General features: G+C 34.6%; 1 protein-coding gene and 1 long non-coding RNA gene across 3 annotated transcripts in view; one reads left to right on the plus strand and one right to left on the minus strand.

Annotated features, from left to right (window-relative positions):
• The window catches only part of LOC125657436 (uncharacterized), a 55,924-nt gene that overhangs the window by 22,931 nt on the left and 15,059 nt on the right, over nt 1–17,934 (plus strand). For both annotated transcript variants that reach the window (XM_056147401.1, XM_056147402.1), the window contains 5 exons: nt 2,180–2,266; nt 4,859–5,254; nt 7,019–7,104; nt 15,384–15,447; nt 15,706–15,891. In XM_056147401.1, coding sequence (XP_056003376.1) covers nt 2,180–2,266; nt 4,859–5,254; nt 7,019–7,104; nt 15,384–15,447; nt 15,706–15,891 — 819 coding nt within the window. The remainder of the gene's footprint in view (nt 1–2,179; nt 2,267–4,858; nt 5,255–7,018; nt 7,105–15,383; nt 15,448–15,705; nt 15,892–17,934) is intronic.
• On the minus strand, nt 9,895–13,674 carry LOC125662832 (uncharacterized). Its single transcript, XR_007365549.2, has 3 exons — nt 13,555–13,674; nt 12,643–12,709; nt 9,895–10,355 (listed from the first exon to the last, which is right to left on the minus strand). It is a non-coding gene; the product is annotated as an uncharacterized LOC125662832 (long non-coding RNA).

Consider the following 17,934-nt stretch of genomic DNA (forward strand, 5'->3'; position numbering starts at 1 on the left):
CAACAGGGGATCAAAGTTTTATATACAAATATCTAGGGACCTTTTTTAAACATCTTCTTCTAAAGAACCACTGGACCAGAAAAGCTGAGATTTACCTGGAAGCGTCCTGACATAGTGCAGATTCAAGTTTGTTAAGCTCATGATCCATGGGCTAAAGATGAGGTCACAATTACAGATCAAAATTTTACATACCATTAGAAAGATTCGTTTTAAAAATCTTCTTAAGAAACATTGGGCCAAGAAGTTTACATTTACAGGAAAGCTTCCTGACCTAATGCAGATTCAAGTTTGTAAAAGTCATGGTCCTCGGGGTAAGATGGGACTAAAGTAGGGGATAAAAGTTTTTACATACAAATACATGTGGAAAATCATTAAACATCTTCTTCTGAAGAATCAATGGACCAGAAAAGTTTACATTTACATGAACGATTTCTAACATAGTGTGCAGATTGAACTTGATAAAAATCATGGTCCTCGAAAGTAAGATGGGGTCATAGTAGGGGATCAAAGTTTTTATATACAAATATATGTGAAAAATCATTAAAAAGTTTCTTCTGGAGAATCGCTGGGTCAGAAAAGTTTACATTTAAATGAAAGTATATATATAGGGAAGGTATGAGCCAAGGTGAAAAAGGTGAGTGATGTGGCCCATTGTTCCCTTGATTTATTTTTTCCGCAAAAGTAATTCTGTTCGTGCCTAAAGCTACTTTAAATGTATTTTAAGAAATTTCGATATTTTTTTTTAGTTTGAAAGCGATGAAATTCAAGTCTTATGATATTGATATTTACTTCGATAGTTTACACGTCATTATGTGTAGCGTCATATGCGACTAAAGCGAGGAAGTTTGAAAATAGTTTTTAGTCATTCCATCAACAGCTTAGATTGGATTTGTTGACAAAAAGCCCAATTATCACCTTAACGGCTTGTAAATAACATTATATAATGGTGTTATGTCTCGTTAAAGGGGGCACTATCTGTCAGTAGAAAGGATTTAGATTGAGTATTTCTCAATTTTTCGAATAAGGATACATGTATGAGGGAAAAACATGGACATTTTGTATCTGCGCAAGGACTGCTGTATTAAACATAAAAAGCCCCATTCGCCTTTGTCCATGTAGTTTTCAAAACCCAGATGGACAAAGACCCAGATAAACAGCGATAAGATGGTTATATCGAAGCTACAAGTACTGCTAGGCATTTTCTTTTGGTCTTTAATTCACACTCGCACCAACTGATATTCACCTTCTAATACCACACAACATTTTCTCTTACTTTCTACCAAATGGTAAATTTACAAAAATTCTAAAGATCAAAGATGATGAACTTTCAATCATACATAATAAAATATTGCATTTCCTAACTTTAAATTGAATTATAATGCTTTGGTCTTTTTTAAATCAACTCGTAATGTCAAGAACACCATATCCATGTGTTCCAACTTCCTAACGATGTGTAGACCACAATTCAAAAATAGTAATGGTAATGAAATCGCTTTATTAAAATAAATCACTGTGATTTTCATTTTATATTGGATTATTTTTATCTATTTATTTTCGAAATGGACCCATGACACTTAGCAGGTCTAGATGTCAACGATGTAACGTATCATGATTTGTCTAATCCAAAAATATAATGATTTTTGTTTATTTGAAAGAAGAAAGAAACAACGCCAATTACAGATGTTTAAAGGAATAACATTACCAAATAGTGGTTACACAGCGATCCATTTATACATTATGATTTACTCGCAATTGCCGATTTTATACAGTTGGGTATTTACATCGTTATTTGTATGCACTGTGACTAAAGCATAAGACATTTGGGGAATTTGTCAACATCGAAATAAATAGTGTCCGTGGCGAATAAATCAGGCCATTAAAAACGGAGTTTTTACAACTACTTAGCACTATTTTTCACTATCGAAGAAAGTTACATATGACATCACTGCACCACATGGGTACCTTACTAATGAAGGATATTTTCTAAAATCCGTATTGTGGCTAATTATCGCACTATTTCGAAGAACGAACCATTAGAATTAATTACTATGAGCATAAGAAAGTCAAAATGCATATAATTTTGTATACTTTGAAAACATGCGATGTGTCCTTTAAAGAAATGCTTTTCTATTTACCATTGCATATAATACTGGCTGAAATGTTCCATCTCTGTTGTAAGGTACATTGCAAAGTCGGGGCTAAGCGGAAAGCAGAGGATACCCCGTGCCATTTCAAAATTGGGAATCCATTTTTTGCCGGAATAAAGGTATATATCAATTGTCGTCGTAGTGTGTTGGCTAGATCGCTCGCTTTTCAAAAGCTTGTGCCATCCAGGTTCCATTATTCAAATCACGGAAATGTAACATAGGAAGCGACTTTTCATTCACCAAGCGCCCGACATTGAAAGTGAGGGTGGCGAGTCTTTCAGAGATCACCGTTAACACGAAAGTCATGTTAGGTTGACACAATAATGACCCCACTGTCATGATCCTGAGTGTCAAGCATAGATCACGATAAACGGCACGAAAGATGGTGGTGTTTCATCATTGAAAACTTCTTAACTGGTCCCTAAAAAGACCCAAAGACCCCACTGCAATTCGGAAAATACAACCTGGAAGTTCTGCGTTGAAGCATGACGGGAACATTACATATTCGGTGTAAAACGCCATACTGGACAGACAATCTTTAAACCTAAGTTTTTTAGTTAAGTTTCAAAATCATTAAAGCCACGCGGTCGCTATTTCTCAAAGGTGAAGATAATGAACATCAATAAATCTTAATTTTTATAAGGAATACAAAACAGAGTTTGACAAACACAGACTTTGCGCGGTGGTGGAATCGGGTGCCTAGAATGAGTAAGCATCTCCTGTTGACCGGTTATACCCGCGTGGGCCCGATTTCTTGATAAGGTAACCAGAGAAATGCATAGTCAAAATCATTGTGTCAAGAATGGTCTAGCAATCAGTATGAAACACGTCAGACAACATTTGACTCAATGATAGGTTGTGTTGACGAACTATATCGTTATAACGTTATTGCGAAATGCTGAATTTAAGGTAGTGTATGGGTCATTGAATATTAATGATTTTGATTTTTGATCTCTACATATTTTGTAGTTGCCAGTATCTGTAACTCACTATGAAAATATTATATATGGTTTTAACGGGAATTGTGACGCTACGGTTGTCATGGTAACCTTTCTTGTCGACTTTCTATAAAAAATGGTACCAGTCTTTCAGATAGTGTTTGAAAATGATACAAAAAGAGTAAGTGATACATATTTGATATCAAATTGAAGTTAAAGCCGTAATTGATATATAATTTGCATTGATACGTCCATTTCTTTTCATTTGAAGTAGAAGCAGGGCTGCTTTTGAGGAATGCCACAACTTCGCAATTTTTATAATGCAATTATTCACTAAACCAGACATATTTTCACCCCTAAGAAATAAATGACCACTGATCTCTTTAAAATATATTTTAACATATGCTAGTAGATTTTTTTCCTGAGAGTATCACTATTGGGTTTTAGGTTTACTATGGTGATATGAGCACTATAGTTACCCCCTCCCTTCCTTACATAAATGCTGCTGAAGATAATTACAATAAATATCCATCTTACATGTATTCATTTTAACTCATATTAAAACTATAAAAAAATGTTTTAATGTCCATTACTGGATTTATTCCAATGATAGTAATGTTGCTTTGGAGATATTTTTATTACTTTCTGTTGGAAATTACTTGTATATCCATGCTCTGGAAGTGTATGTTAAAAACACTGTAAATATAACCCATCCGATGTAAACTGTGCATTGTGACGCCGAATTCCCTGCAATGTTTTTATTTTTGATTTCTCCTTTCAAACCCACCGATTATCAAACAACAACAAAACTTTCTTATATTTTTATGCTATAAGAAATAACTGAACTAATTGAGAAAATGATATTAACAGGAAATGTTGTTTTTCAAAATACATACTTTTTGGTTTATCTTAACCTCCACGTTACATAGTAGACTCCCTCGATTTCCTCTTAGCTGACGATCTTAAAGTGGACGATCGAAATATTTATAGGAAAATAAAGTCTTTTAAATCTATGTATAGTGTACTTAGGAAATATATGAGTATAATTATAAATATTTCTTCTCCAAATGACGCGTTTATATAACCCATGTTTCCTCGGCCTAACGGTTTCCCTTGGATATAACATATCCAGCATTTTAGATTTATATTCACTAACACCATACACAAGTTAGAGAATTTATAGCATTATATACTAGGATTTTGCTAAGTCTCGTGGTTTGTGGATTAAGTTTACGATTTTTAAAACTGAAAATTAGTAGAGGGGGAATGCATCATGGACACTCGTGGCCCAAACTATGACTTTTATTTAAAGAATAATTAAAACAAGGCATTTTTCATTTTTATTTTACTTTACCTGTATATTTCTCAACATATTTTCACTTTACCCTGTGTCTGGTTCTAGCTGACAAGTCTTTGTTTCCATCGTCTGGCATTATTAGTGATGCTGAAGCCTTGACGTAATACGGGATCGGAAGCAAAAATAAACTCTTTTTAGATACATGTACTACATGAATAAACCACGTGATGACTTGCAATCAATACCTTAAACGAGTTGTTGAAATCCCTGTAATATGAAATTGTTTGTCAGAAGCCTGGTATTGGTATAAATGAAAATAAATATTAAAAACATAATAGCATCAAGCATCCACTCATGTAACGGATATGAGAATCATTAGCTAAGATTTTGTTCTGTGAATGTTTAATCGTATTTTCATGGTATAAAAATTGCATCAAAATCGTACTGATATACAATTGATTGCATATCTCTTTCAGATTGTTAACCCTAATATAGAGCTGGAAAGGAAGGGTTCTAGGAACGTAGAGTTGGAGATGACGATCCCGTTTGCCACTGAATCTCTTTATGTCAATGGTGTTCCACAAACAGTAAGCGACCTGGATATACACATGACTTTCAAAACGGACGGTCTGTCTAAATGCAGTGGGGGAGGATCATCAAACCAGTGTGGGGTCAAAGTGAAAAGCTACAGCTATAACGACAGACACAAATATCAGAACGATGAATGGAAGCAGAACATATTATTTCCGGTTTACAGCCAGGATACTGATGGTTACGTCATCAGTAGTCACATGACTCTACGATTAAAGACAGGAGGGACTAGCGGGATAGGAAGTAAACTATTTGAACACGTTCCCCTCCCTGATATATCGGTGAGTCCTGACGTATTGACCTCCATATAAGTAAAGTATTGACTTTCAAACATTTTCAAATGACCTAAAAATTAATCGCAAAGTCATCAACGCTTCAGTTAAACGATTTATGCACAGGTCTCAAGGAATATACAAACATGGTATCTGCTGCATTTCAGCCTGCTCTTGTAATTAGTATATAGCGTTGTTTTAAAAAATAAGATATCATTTTTTAGTGTTATTGGGATATGCCATAAATGTAACGTTGGTCACTTGAGCATATCCTATAACGTCCATTATATAGGGAGGGCGTTATAGTAGATTTGATCACGTACCAACTTCATGTCATATCCCAATAACACTCAAAAATGATATTTTGTTTCTCATATTTATATTTTCTATTTTGGTTTGTGTTCTTACGAGCTTACATGATTATGTAACAGATGGCCGATATAACGATTGTACAACATAAAATATAGTAATACATAATCAGGAGCAATATCAAAAAAAATGCAAGATATCGATATTTGATTATGAAGGTTGAAAAAAGACGAAACAAGTGTAAAATAAAACTAATTAAGAGGGTAAAGTCAACTGAATTGAAGATAAAAAGAGCGGAGTAAACTACGTCCGTGATGTGATTTAGTCGCGATCAGCGATGGAGAAACTGGTGCTGGCCTAGACTATTCATTTGAAAACGCAATTATTGAAGATTATTACAGATTCGACAGCAATTCAAAGGATCAGAGAGAATTAATGGAATATAAAATGGTTCACGTTAACATTAATGTCTTCGTCGCGTTAGGACTCACGATTACAGCCATGTAGGAGACGATCCGGGGCAGTAGGACATATTTAGACGAAGTACAGGTAGGTTACTTCATTTAATTACCTTCAGAGTGTGTATCAGAAAATAAAAACGAACTGACAAAATCTTTGTTCACTTCTGAGATTTATATTGTAGAATTTATCGAAGACTCACACCGGTACCCTGGCATGAACATATTGTTTCGAGCCTCGGAACCAGCCTCGTTCATTCGCTCATGCCTAGTCATAGCCGTGATGTCATAAAGTAAATATGCTGATAACTCTACTTCCATTTTTTCGCTTCCAATATCAAAATTATTTTATGAATTTACCATGTTGCAGAAGTTGCAGGTTAGGCATAGTTGCAGACGGGATTTAAAATATTTAAAATGAAACAACTGAACGGTATGTATAATGTTTATGTTTTATGAATTGATGAAATTCTTGTCTGTTTACAAAATAAACTTTGTCTAAATATCCTTATGCGTTTGTGTCTGTTATGATGTCATTGCAGTGGCAGATCCAGCGTTTACGAAAGGGGCATAATACTCAGCCATTTTAGGTGCCAATCTGGAATTGTACTTGCACTATTTCTACTTTTTAAATTTGTGTCGAAAGCGGGGGGGGGGGGGGGGGGGTCTAAATCCCCACTGCATTGCATAAGCAAGAAGTCAGGTGAAAGTACAGGAAATGGCGTTTGAAGCGGTTATAGTATTCATACGCAAGGAAATACTGATTTGGAATTGTATATCCATATTTCTTTTGGATAATATATTAAAGTGCGAGGGTACGCTAGAGAAAGAAATCTCACTGCTAAATGGTGTACGGCGCCTTGCATAAGGCATAATGATACCTGTTAATGCTGCATTTGTATAAAAGATAATCTCGCAAGATCGGAAAATTTATATTGCGGTGGGATACAAATGGAGTATCTTCATTGCGTGATTTGAAATTTTACGATAATTCTATCTATTTCAGATCCGTGTACGAGAAGCGAACGAAGCATGGAAAGGAAGGTCTTGTGGTGTTCGAGCAGACCCTCACATGTACACATTTGATGGAAAGTAAGAATATTTCAAATGGTCATATCACTCACAACTTCTTCTATTCGACCAATTAAGAACATACTGAAATATCAATGTGGAAAGGTAAATATAACGAACAGTAAGAATACAAAAATTAAAAGTAGGGCAAATTCAAACCCCTGCATATACCAGAGGTGGGATCAGGTGCCTAGGAGGAGTAAACATCCCTTTCGACCGATTATACCTGCCACGAGCCCTATATCCTGATCAGGTATATTTAATTGCTGTGATAAGATTTAGACATTCATTTCAAAATTAAGAATTATCTCCCTCATGCATAGCTCTTATCCTTAGACGAATTTGACTCCACTTTTTTTGCACTCTGTTTTAACTATAATAGCTCTAGCAAGTTTATTGTTAATTCGCATTTCAAACATTTCGGTTGAGCATCACTGAAGAGACATTATTTGTCGAAATGCGCATCTGGTGCATCAAAATTGGTACCGTGTAAGTTTTACATTATGACCCCTGGGTGGATACCTCTGCTGATGGACTGTTAGTCCCCGAGGATATCTACAGCGCAGTAAATATTTTCTACCTGCATACTGAGGTTTATATCGGGTTTCTTGAATCTGTTACAGTTCATACATTACATATTTTGACACCACCCCTTGATTATCATACGATGACCCTGTGTTAATGTCTGATTGATAAACTTGATAAACTTTTTCCCTAATGCATATACTTATCTTTTATAAAGGAGAAGCATGAAAATACAAGTAAAAGAATGACATTTTTTCCCTTGAAAACTGGCCAAAAAACGTAATTGGACATACTCCCCTTAAAAATCTCTGACAATCACCCATATCTTTTTCTTGTAATTAGTAAGCTTTTGTCTTTTAGAATCACACTCTAATAAGTAATGAAAGATACAATGGGCCTATACCTTCCAACCACTGATGTACCCGGACTAATGGGACAGTCCAAGATCATGTTTATCCGTATTTGGATGGGTATATCCATTTGTTATATAAGTTGATTGATTGGTCTCTCTGTCTATTCAAATATAATACATTATCAATGATGACCTTCCGCTTGCGGGACAAGCGCTGTACCTCTAGACCACCGCGACGGTTAAAGGGAAAGAAGTAGGTACAGTTTCTACTGTCATCTGGCCCAAAATATTGATGATTTTACTTGAAGCTCAAATCCTGGCATTCAATTAAGGAATAGTTTAGCAAACCCAAAATTCACTCAGTTTGATCAGTAAAATGATTTGTGCCATATGACGAGAGCTTGAAGTTGGCATAAAATTGCAAAAATGCCATTTTCAATCAAAATATCCACAAATTCAGGTGGTTTTCCTTTTAGAAAACATACAGCGCATGCGTCGAGCAAATTCATATTGAAGCGTGTTTTTCATCTCAAAATAATACACAATATATATCATTTTCATTTTGCTCGACAAATGCGCACATCTTTTCCTGAGCAATAATTTGTATGACATTTCACAGTTTTCAGGCTTATTTTGAGAAAAAGGCGGGAAATGTCTTATTCATGATGTCATAATGCTATCCATTTAGGACTATCATTCTGATTTTGTTGACATAGTATACCTGGCATTTATTCTACTTTCTTAAAACACTGATTAAGGTTAATTGCAGACACATTTTATAGAGAGAATTTTTTTGGGCCTTTTTATGTATACAACCGTACCTTGTTCTTTCCAGAATGTAAAGGGCGATTATAGAACACCCCCTCCTAACATGTATTATGGTTGATTGATTGATGTTTTCCGCCACACTCAACGATTTTTCAGTTATCTGGTGGCGCCCGGTTTTTATTGGTGGAAGAGAGAACCTAGATACAATGTAGTTTGGAAGAGATCATCGACCTTCCGAAAGTAAACTGGGAAATTTCCTCACTTACCGGCGCGAGCGCGATTCGAACCCGCGCCGACAGAGGTGATAGGCCGTGTGATTTTGAGCGCGATGCTCTGACCACTCTGCCACGGAGATATTGCGGAGGCATCATTAACATCTTCCCCCATATCAAACAACACGAATTAATTATTTGAAGCAACAAAACGGGTAAACTAAAGTAAATATTGATAGCCAGGAATATGCACAGTTGGGTAATTCACATCATTCATGAACGTGAGTCACTTTGGAAGTGAACTAGGAGTATCAGATCAGATGCAGTACAAACGCAATGTGAGTGAAGTTGTTCAAACGTGCTTCCAGAGCAGATATAGTTTGGACTAAAATTATTTGGATGTTTTAAGAGGCGAATAAATGGGGCGGTCCTTTATATTAGATATGACCGCAAAAACTGAGATCCTTGTCACAGCAGGTGTGGCACGATAAAGATCCCTCAGTGCCATAAGCGCTGAGCATAGGCCTAAATTTTGCAGCCCTTCATCGGCAATGGTAACGTCTTCATGTGAGTGAAATATTCTCAAGAGAGACTTCAGTCAATATATAGGCTAATCAAACAATCAATCATACGCTATCAGTGTTCTCTAAATAGTGGCATCGAATAGCGCTTCAAAAGTTTCATCGGCTTCCAGTTCGATTCCAGGATAAGGAACAACTTCCAATCCAGTGTAATGAAGTATCGTACATATTAAGATTGACATCATGAATAACTTAGCCGTATTACACTGTTAGGAAATTTCTCGAGAGCCCGCGCTTCTGTCATTTGTCAGCATATACATCAAGGTTATTTGTGCGCTTGTTATAAAAACTAACAAAAATATTTACGGATATTTTTTAACACGCGGGCGGATATTATTTTTTGATAATATTATAATTTGGATTTGTTACAAATAGAAGCGGCGAATCCGACGAACTAGATTACAAATTGGCATGGCCTAATTAGTAAATTTATAATATTAAACACAGAACAACTCATTTTTGCAAAGTTGTTTATTCAACAAACATGGATCACAATGTTATCCAAACAACACAATCATCTTTTTTTAAAAATCATTATAATAGTGATTTTCCTTCAACTGTTCAGTAATGAATCCTTATTCAGTAGGCTCACATAAGACACTTGCAGGTTAATTTTGCAATGTTTTAGTTACATTAGTCTTCTGACACCAAAACTTGATCTTAACTAAGTCATGTTGTTTCCTTAGAAGAACAGTTTACTGAATCAGGATGGACTTGTGTCGCGAGGTGTGTTCATTAACTGTAAAACTCGCAGTTTTTTTCCATTCTCAAGAGCTCTTCTTTGTCTTCTATATCACATAAGAGTCATGGAATGCATCTTCTGCTCTTCAAGTTCTAAAAAATGTGTTGAACAAATATTGAAAAGTTCATCTTATTTTTCACATTTTCATACAGTACACACCTAATTCAATTTGATTAAACTAAATTTACATGTACAAGATCATTCATGATGCTAGAATAGTAATTTTACCACTTAATTAATTACTTAGTTGATAGATTATTCATGCCCGCCCACCCGCCCCTCAAAAATCATATGTGAAATAACATAGATTTATATATCTGGCATTGAATTATGCACTTCTGTTGACATAAACTTGTTTGTCATCAATATATTTCTCAGAAAATAAAAATTAAAAAATAAAATCTTCCCACAGTCTGCCCCATACTTTTTGGTGACCCAGGATGATAATCTTACTAATTAAGTTGAATTGGCCTAAAGGATGTTATGTTTTGATACAGTTTGTATACATGTGTTTATGCTGTATTGAAGAGCTATTAATAGTGTTAATACTCATAAATTAACAAGATGTCCACAGACCTTATTGGTTACCTGAGTATTAATCAAATTTTAAAAAATTCAAAGTATCACTATAGCTCTAAGGGCTACAAAATCCATGTTATCCATGTTATACACTATATGACTCTTTTGGACCCACATTCACAACCCTGTGTTTTCGAAATTCGCAATTTTGGTACCCCTTTCTGTTTTTCCTTCATAAGCATTCAGCTTTAATTAAGGTAGTTCCACCCTCCTGTGATGTCATAATATTTTGCGGAGTCAATGATTTAATAAGATTTATGCATAACATGAACATAAATTGTGTTCGAGTCTTTTTCAATAGTTATTGTAAAAAATCTTGTATAACCATAAAATATTTCAAACGTATATGAATATAATCAATGAGCTACATTTTTCACAATGATATACGAGTTATTTCCCCCTGATTACAGGGAGCGCGCATCACATTACTGTCATTCGATGGTGTCAAGTAAGGAATAAATAGAAAATTTGCAATATCTGATTGCAATCAATTGGCAGCTAAGGAATTTTTCTAAGAATTAAGTGTAATGGCTTGAAAACAGTATAACTGAACAAAATGTCTTAGTCACTGATTACATGTATGTGGCCCATGTGTGTTTTTCTTGCAAAAAATGTATGGTCATGATGTAACAAAGTATGTAAATATTAACTAGTCCTCAATTTCTTTAGATCAGAACCATGATGTCCTTAGTATATCAGCAATTCTTCATTATTAATTTCTATCAATATTTTCAACAACCAAACACAACAAAACATGCAATAAGATATGCCTAAAACACATGTACAACCAACGCATACTTGTACATTATCAATTAATCGTTTCACAATGAACAACACTACTTGTTGCTAAATGTACACCAGATGCCAATAAACAAAACATGTTAATTATCTTGAATTGGCATCTCTAGTGTAAAATTTTTGTTAAAATTTAATTGTTAAGAATTTTCAGGCATTGTTATGAAGTCACCCCCCCCCCCCCCTCCTTATCACATGTATGCTTTCATTGTGCTCTTAATTCTGGTGTCTGTTGTTTTAAAAACAGACTACTACTGAAATCCTCAGTATTAATTACATAATTTTGACACAAATAAATGTCAAATACACTTATAACCCCCCCCCCCTTCCCCAACTCTACAATTTAACAAAGTGTATATCTGAAAAAGTTTTCTCCATAAAATTGAAGAAATCAAACCCTGGTTCTAAAACAAAATTCTGAATTTTGGTATAGAGCATTTTTAAAAGTACCGTCAATCCAGAGTCCTTAGATTTACAATCTATGTTAATTCCCCTTGTTTCAAAGATGCTTAAAAGAAATTTGAAAAGAATTGGAAGGGTGGTTATCAAGAAAAAATATTAATGTTCAATTAACGTCTTATGATGACTGACGCACAAAAATAGCAACATGTAGGTCACTTGAGTGATTCTCAACATTGACCTAATTAGAATTAATCATTTTTACAATTGATACTGAGCTCATACACATGTGTACATATATATGTGCGTCATTGACAACAAAACAACTAGTCTTTTTGAGTATGCTAATTAAGTGAAGTAATAATTGTTTTAGGAAGTTGTGATGAAAACGTTTCAAGTCATCATGTCGCATAAAAAATGGATATTGGTCTCCTGTGATTATTCTAAAGAATTCAGTTTCCATGCAGGCTCTATAACCAAGAAACTAAACCCAATGTACCACATTCCCCACATCTATTAATTTGTTTTAGGATTTATAATACTGGGATTCAAATTTGAATTTCAAATTATGTATTCAATGTGTATGTATTAATGCTGAATATTTACCTCCTCAAAGTCAGCAACTTGGTCAACTCCATCTTTAGGTGATTTGCACAGTATGATGCTCATACAGCTGAAACACAGAAAAGCACACATTAATTACATAAAATAGTGGTCATGTACTTTGGCCAAAATATGTGATTATTGGATGAAAAAGTAAGAATTCAAAAGTATTTGAATATTTACAATTTACATTTAATATTTTTTTATTTACTTCAGTTGACAGGACCTACATGTATTAAAATTTGAGGGCCCAGTTACCGGACCCAATTCAAAATCATCAATTTTTTATAATTTAATTTTTCCAAATCAAGTGTCCTAAAGTTCATAATTACAGATATGAGAAAACTTTAAATCATAATAGTATTTGTGTGATTTCTTCTGTAGATTAGAACCATCACATATTAGTGGGGGTTACCACAGGTAAACAAACTTGAAAGTAGCCTGGTTCACCAATATATATGATTTTAACAATCTTTATCTAGAATGCACACAGGCATTCACATGTTTGTTTTTATTGTAAACTTGACAGTCAGAGAGAGAGAGAGAGAGAGAGAGAGAGAGAGAGAGAGAGAGAGAGAGAGAGAGAAATTTCCACATGTAACATGATTTTATAAGTATTCCCCAATCCCAATTTTTACAGATCCTGAACTCTATGTAAATGTGATAGGAAACTCCCTGAGTGAATGTTAGGTTGGGGACATACTTAACTAGTATTCTATATTGTACACCCATGCAGTAAATGACAGGACTACTTACAATGTTCAATCTGCATGTATACCACTATAACTGACTAGCCTGGCTGGCAGTATAAAATAAATTGGGGTTCTCGTATGTTTACTAAAAGCCCAATTTTCTGATACATTTTATTCAGCCTTTACTTTAGAATTTGGATTCTAAATCAAATAGAATACTTACGTCAATACAAGTTCCAACACGGCAACAGGCAGGGCTTTTTCATATTTTCTATGAATATGTCTGTCAGCCTTCTGTTTCCCTGGTCATTTTTTTAGTCGGATGTGATGCAATAGAGCGTTAAATTCCACAACATTTACTTTTTCTATGAATACGTAGACGATTGGATGCTAGAGTCCAGTGACTATGGCAAAGATCAAACGAATTTGTGTTCCATGAAATAAACCGGAATCATTTAGCACAATTGAAGATAAAGATCGTGGTAGTGAATTAAGTGAACAAAGAGCATCTGATATTGATAAACATCTGAAGAACAAATTGAATAAAAACTCAATTTCCACCTCCTGCCATACTGAAAACAAAGGAAGGCTGTTCATATCTCCAATACAAGAGAGTGTTACAAAGGGCAATAACTCTTTCTGGTGTATTTTGGTTTGTGCACCAGAGGAAACTACTGGTTTATGTGTTTACCTTTGGTTTCTCCACAAATGTGTTTCTGTACTTTTTTAAAGTAAGATTCAATACATTTTACTAGCATGTGAGTTTACACCAAATGACTGGGCAAATATATTTTACCCCTCTTTAAAAATTACATATATCAAACCCTTATACATCATAAAAATAATTATTTCTATTGTTTCCAAGGATTAAATAAATGCAAAAAAAATTCTAAAAGCTAGAACCTAGCTCAAAATAATTTTTACAATTGTTGTTTTTATAAACAATAGCGTTTAATTTTTGATTATTCAAAATATAATATACATGTACATATCTTGTCCAGCTGTTGTTAGAGGATCGGTTTCCATGGCAACCGTTGCTAAGTCAAACCTTTGCATGTCCTTTTTGTTTTATATCTATCATAATATTGTTACACACAAAGTTTCATAAAAATCTGTGACATACCGTGGACACAGAATTTTGATAGTTACATAGAAGCAGTCTTAAATGTTGACATAATTTTATAGTAATCCATTTCTGCCAATGTGATAATTACCGACCGTTACCAAAAAGGACGAAAACAGCTTTACAGTACGCAACAATCACCACTGACATTTCAAAAGTCATACATCTTGTAATCTTGTGTGGTAATTTTACATAATATTCATTTTGGCTTATATTGAAATGATGATCGAAACATTATCGAATGCAAGTATATAATTCATTGCATATGATATTTACATGATTTTTATAAAATTCGATTGGCGCTCAGTTTTTATTCTTAAATTCGGTTTTTCTTCATTTTAACACATTGACACTGTAATCGTTATTCAGAATTAAATTATTTTACTCTCAAGTTGACAACCTGTGTAAAACATTTAGGGTAACTCAAATTGAAATGTTAAAGCGATGCAGGCTAAATATTGTGCTCTACTGTAATCCGATTAACTTACCCCAGAGTCAACCGGTGTTCAAAAGAAAGTGAAAATAATTTACACGGTCATGGTCTTTACCGTAGGTAGTGTATCTATGTAACCGAAAGTAAAAGGTAACCAATCAGAAAACGGGTATATATATATATTTGGATACATGTATTTCGGTTCAATGTGCTATTCCTACATTTTACGTTTGATACTATCTTATGGGATTTGAAGAGGGTTTAGAAACTTCAGTCGCACATGATGACGAAGAGCAAAACTTCTGGCCAGAATGTTGGAATTCCAAAAGGGATACAGAATAAAAATTTGCATAACTTGCTTTTGATGACATAACACTGATATGAGAGGCACATGTATATGCTGGGATGAATTATTACAGTAAACATATCAATGATCAATTGTACGATACAAATAATGATAGAAAGCAATTTTAAATAAACTGAATATTTTTTGCAGATCTTATGAATGTCAGATTCCGGGACAGTTTATCAACTACAGAAATCAACATCAATTACAATGGGTAATGTTATGCAATGTATGATAATGTACATGTATATAGACTTTATTTTACTCTGACTAATTTATATTTAGATGTAAGCATTGATTTCATCATCGATGAATATTGACTTCAGAGTGAAAGGGGTTTCAAATACATTTCTTTACATGCCGATGTACGAAAGTTGGGTAATATTCTTTTTAAAGATTATTGTATGTCAGAAAACGTTATGGGACTTTGCATAAAAATGATCCAATTCTTCCATTGTACCTTTCTCTATAGATTCAATCCAAACTTCACTTATGTTTTCCGTCATATGGCGGCCCCTGGTGTGTCTGCGCAGTCGCGGCTAGAGCCGGCAGAGACGTGTTTGTCATCGATCTGTGTGGAGGAAGTGGCGTCATCAACTTTGAGCTATGCGATGACAACGTTCTTCGAGTGACAAAGGTCCATGATAGACATTACAAGGTAATATTTATAAATTATTTTAAAATATACGATTCTTCCATAGCATTTGAAGTTGTGATTACATATCGTAGTTTATGAACGTAAATTGTATTGTTTTATATGGTAGTTATACATTCTAAAGTTCTGTAAATAAATGGCTGCGGTGCAGGTGCAAGATTCCATAAATTGAAATATTCGATAGTTACATATATTTATTCGATAAATGTTTGGGAAAATTATAAATATGCCTAACATCCTTAATGTTTTTCCAAAAGCGCTGATTATTGTGAGATTTGGGGGTATAGTTTGCAACAATGATCGGTAGTTGTGTCTTCCCCATTCGAGCCTCACCGATATGCATGTTTCCTCTCCTGCTTCATACGAAATAGCAGCAAACAATCATCACCTTTCATTTGCGCCGGTGCGTTATTTACATACGATTGACTTTATTACTCTAATGGTTTATGGAGATTAAGGGCGATTTCAAGATCACAATATGATATAACGATCATAGTAGCGCATACGAAAAATTGGAGATTTACATCAAAAGAAGAAATAAAACGTCTCATTAGAAAAGCAGATTTACACATACACTGCTTGATTCTAGAACGCGGTAGTAAAGAAAACTATTTCGGCATTTTCCCCGCGATACAACTATAGACCTGTATGTCATGACCATGTTTATATTGCGACGTCATCTAGTGTGAAGTACACACAGGTACCTATTTCCAAGGGATCCTAAATTCATAAAATTAAAATATTGGTACATAATCTCCGACACTTCAGGGTTATCTGCACAACACTGTCATTTTAAAACGGTGGAGGTTCAAGCTATCAGCCTTATTGAAAAACCGCGACCGATTGTAGAAGGAATTACCACAATAATTATATAGACCACCGTGGTAGTCTAGAGGTAGATCGTTCATCCCGCATGCGGAAGGTCGATGTTCGAACCCCTTCCTAGACCTTAATCGTTAAAACAGGTAGTGACATTACTATAGTCAAACTCTCGTCATCGGGTGTGAAAGCTAGAGGTCTTTGGAGAAATTCAATCTGAAAGTTCTCCACCTTTCAGTTTCCTTTCTTAGGAGCAAATATTATGACAACAGTTAATGTAACGACATTGTCTTTGTTTGTAAGGTTCATTATTATCCCGTTTTTTTTTAAACGAACTTGGCATTAAATCTACTTTTGGTAAACGCACTTATACTCTAACCACTCTTTCAAATAATGAATATCTTCAAAGACAATGCTTTAGTTTCAGACCCATTTAATATCCCTGTCAATGGGTCTGATGAATATTAGTTAATGTACATGTACCTGTACTGGATTCCTAAACGGCTTATGTTGTTTTTAAAGTGATCGTTAAACTTCTGCGGGACTGGGTTTAAGATCGCTGCGGATGCATAGTGCTGTGACATTGAACGAACATTTAGGCTAGCCCTACACAGGACACATGTGTTTGTGGACGGGATCCCGGCACCCCATTGTATCTATGAATGTTCGATTCCATTAATTCGGATGTGGTTCGATAAAATACGTAACTTCAGAGTGTATTCATTTCAATGGAATACATTAATCTTGCATAGAAACAGTTTTTACAGATGACATGTCACCGATCATAATACATGTGATTGGTGATATGACACTTTTGAAACGGTTTCTATTCGATATTTGCGTATTTTATTGAAATTACTAGTAATACACCGAAAGTGCTTTATTTTAATGGACAATCTTTGATGCATGTCTTCGACATGTATTTCCTACAGGAGAACTTTGATACATTGAATCACTATGTGATAATGTTGATTGTTACTTCGTATTGTACGGATTCATATGCCTCTTTCTACGCCGGTCTAATATGTGATATGAGTTTTTGGACCACACGCTGATCTCGACTAATCTGACGTCATCTGTCAGTACAGAGTCGCCATAATCAGGTACACGATAAAATATGTTATTTTACGTTCCTTCGAGGATATTCCTAATATTTGAAGGCGTCAACGGATGTAAAATGATTACGTATATGTAATGTAATAGAGCTTTCTGTGTGTCTTAAACTGA

The sequence above is a fragment of the Ostrea edulis genome, chromosome 8 (assembly GCF_947568905.1).
Source record: "Ostrea edulis chromosome 8, xbOstEdul1.1, whole genome shotgun sequence".
Classification (NCBI taxonomy): domain Eukaryota; kingdom Metazoa; phylum Mollusca; class Bivalvia; order Ostreida; family Ostreidae; genus Ostrea; species Ostrea edulis.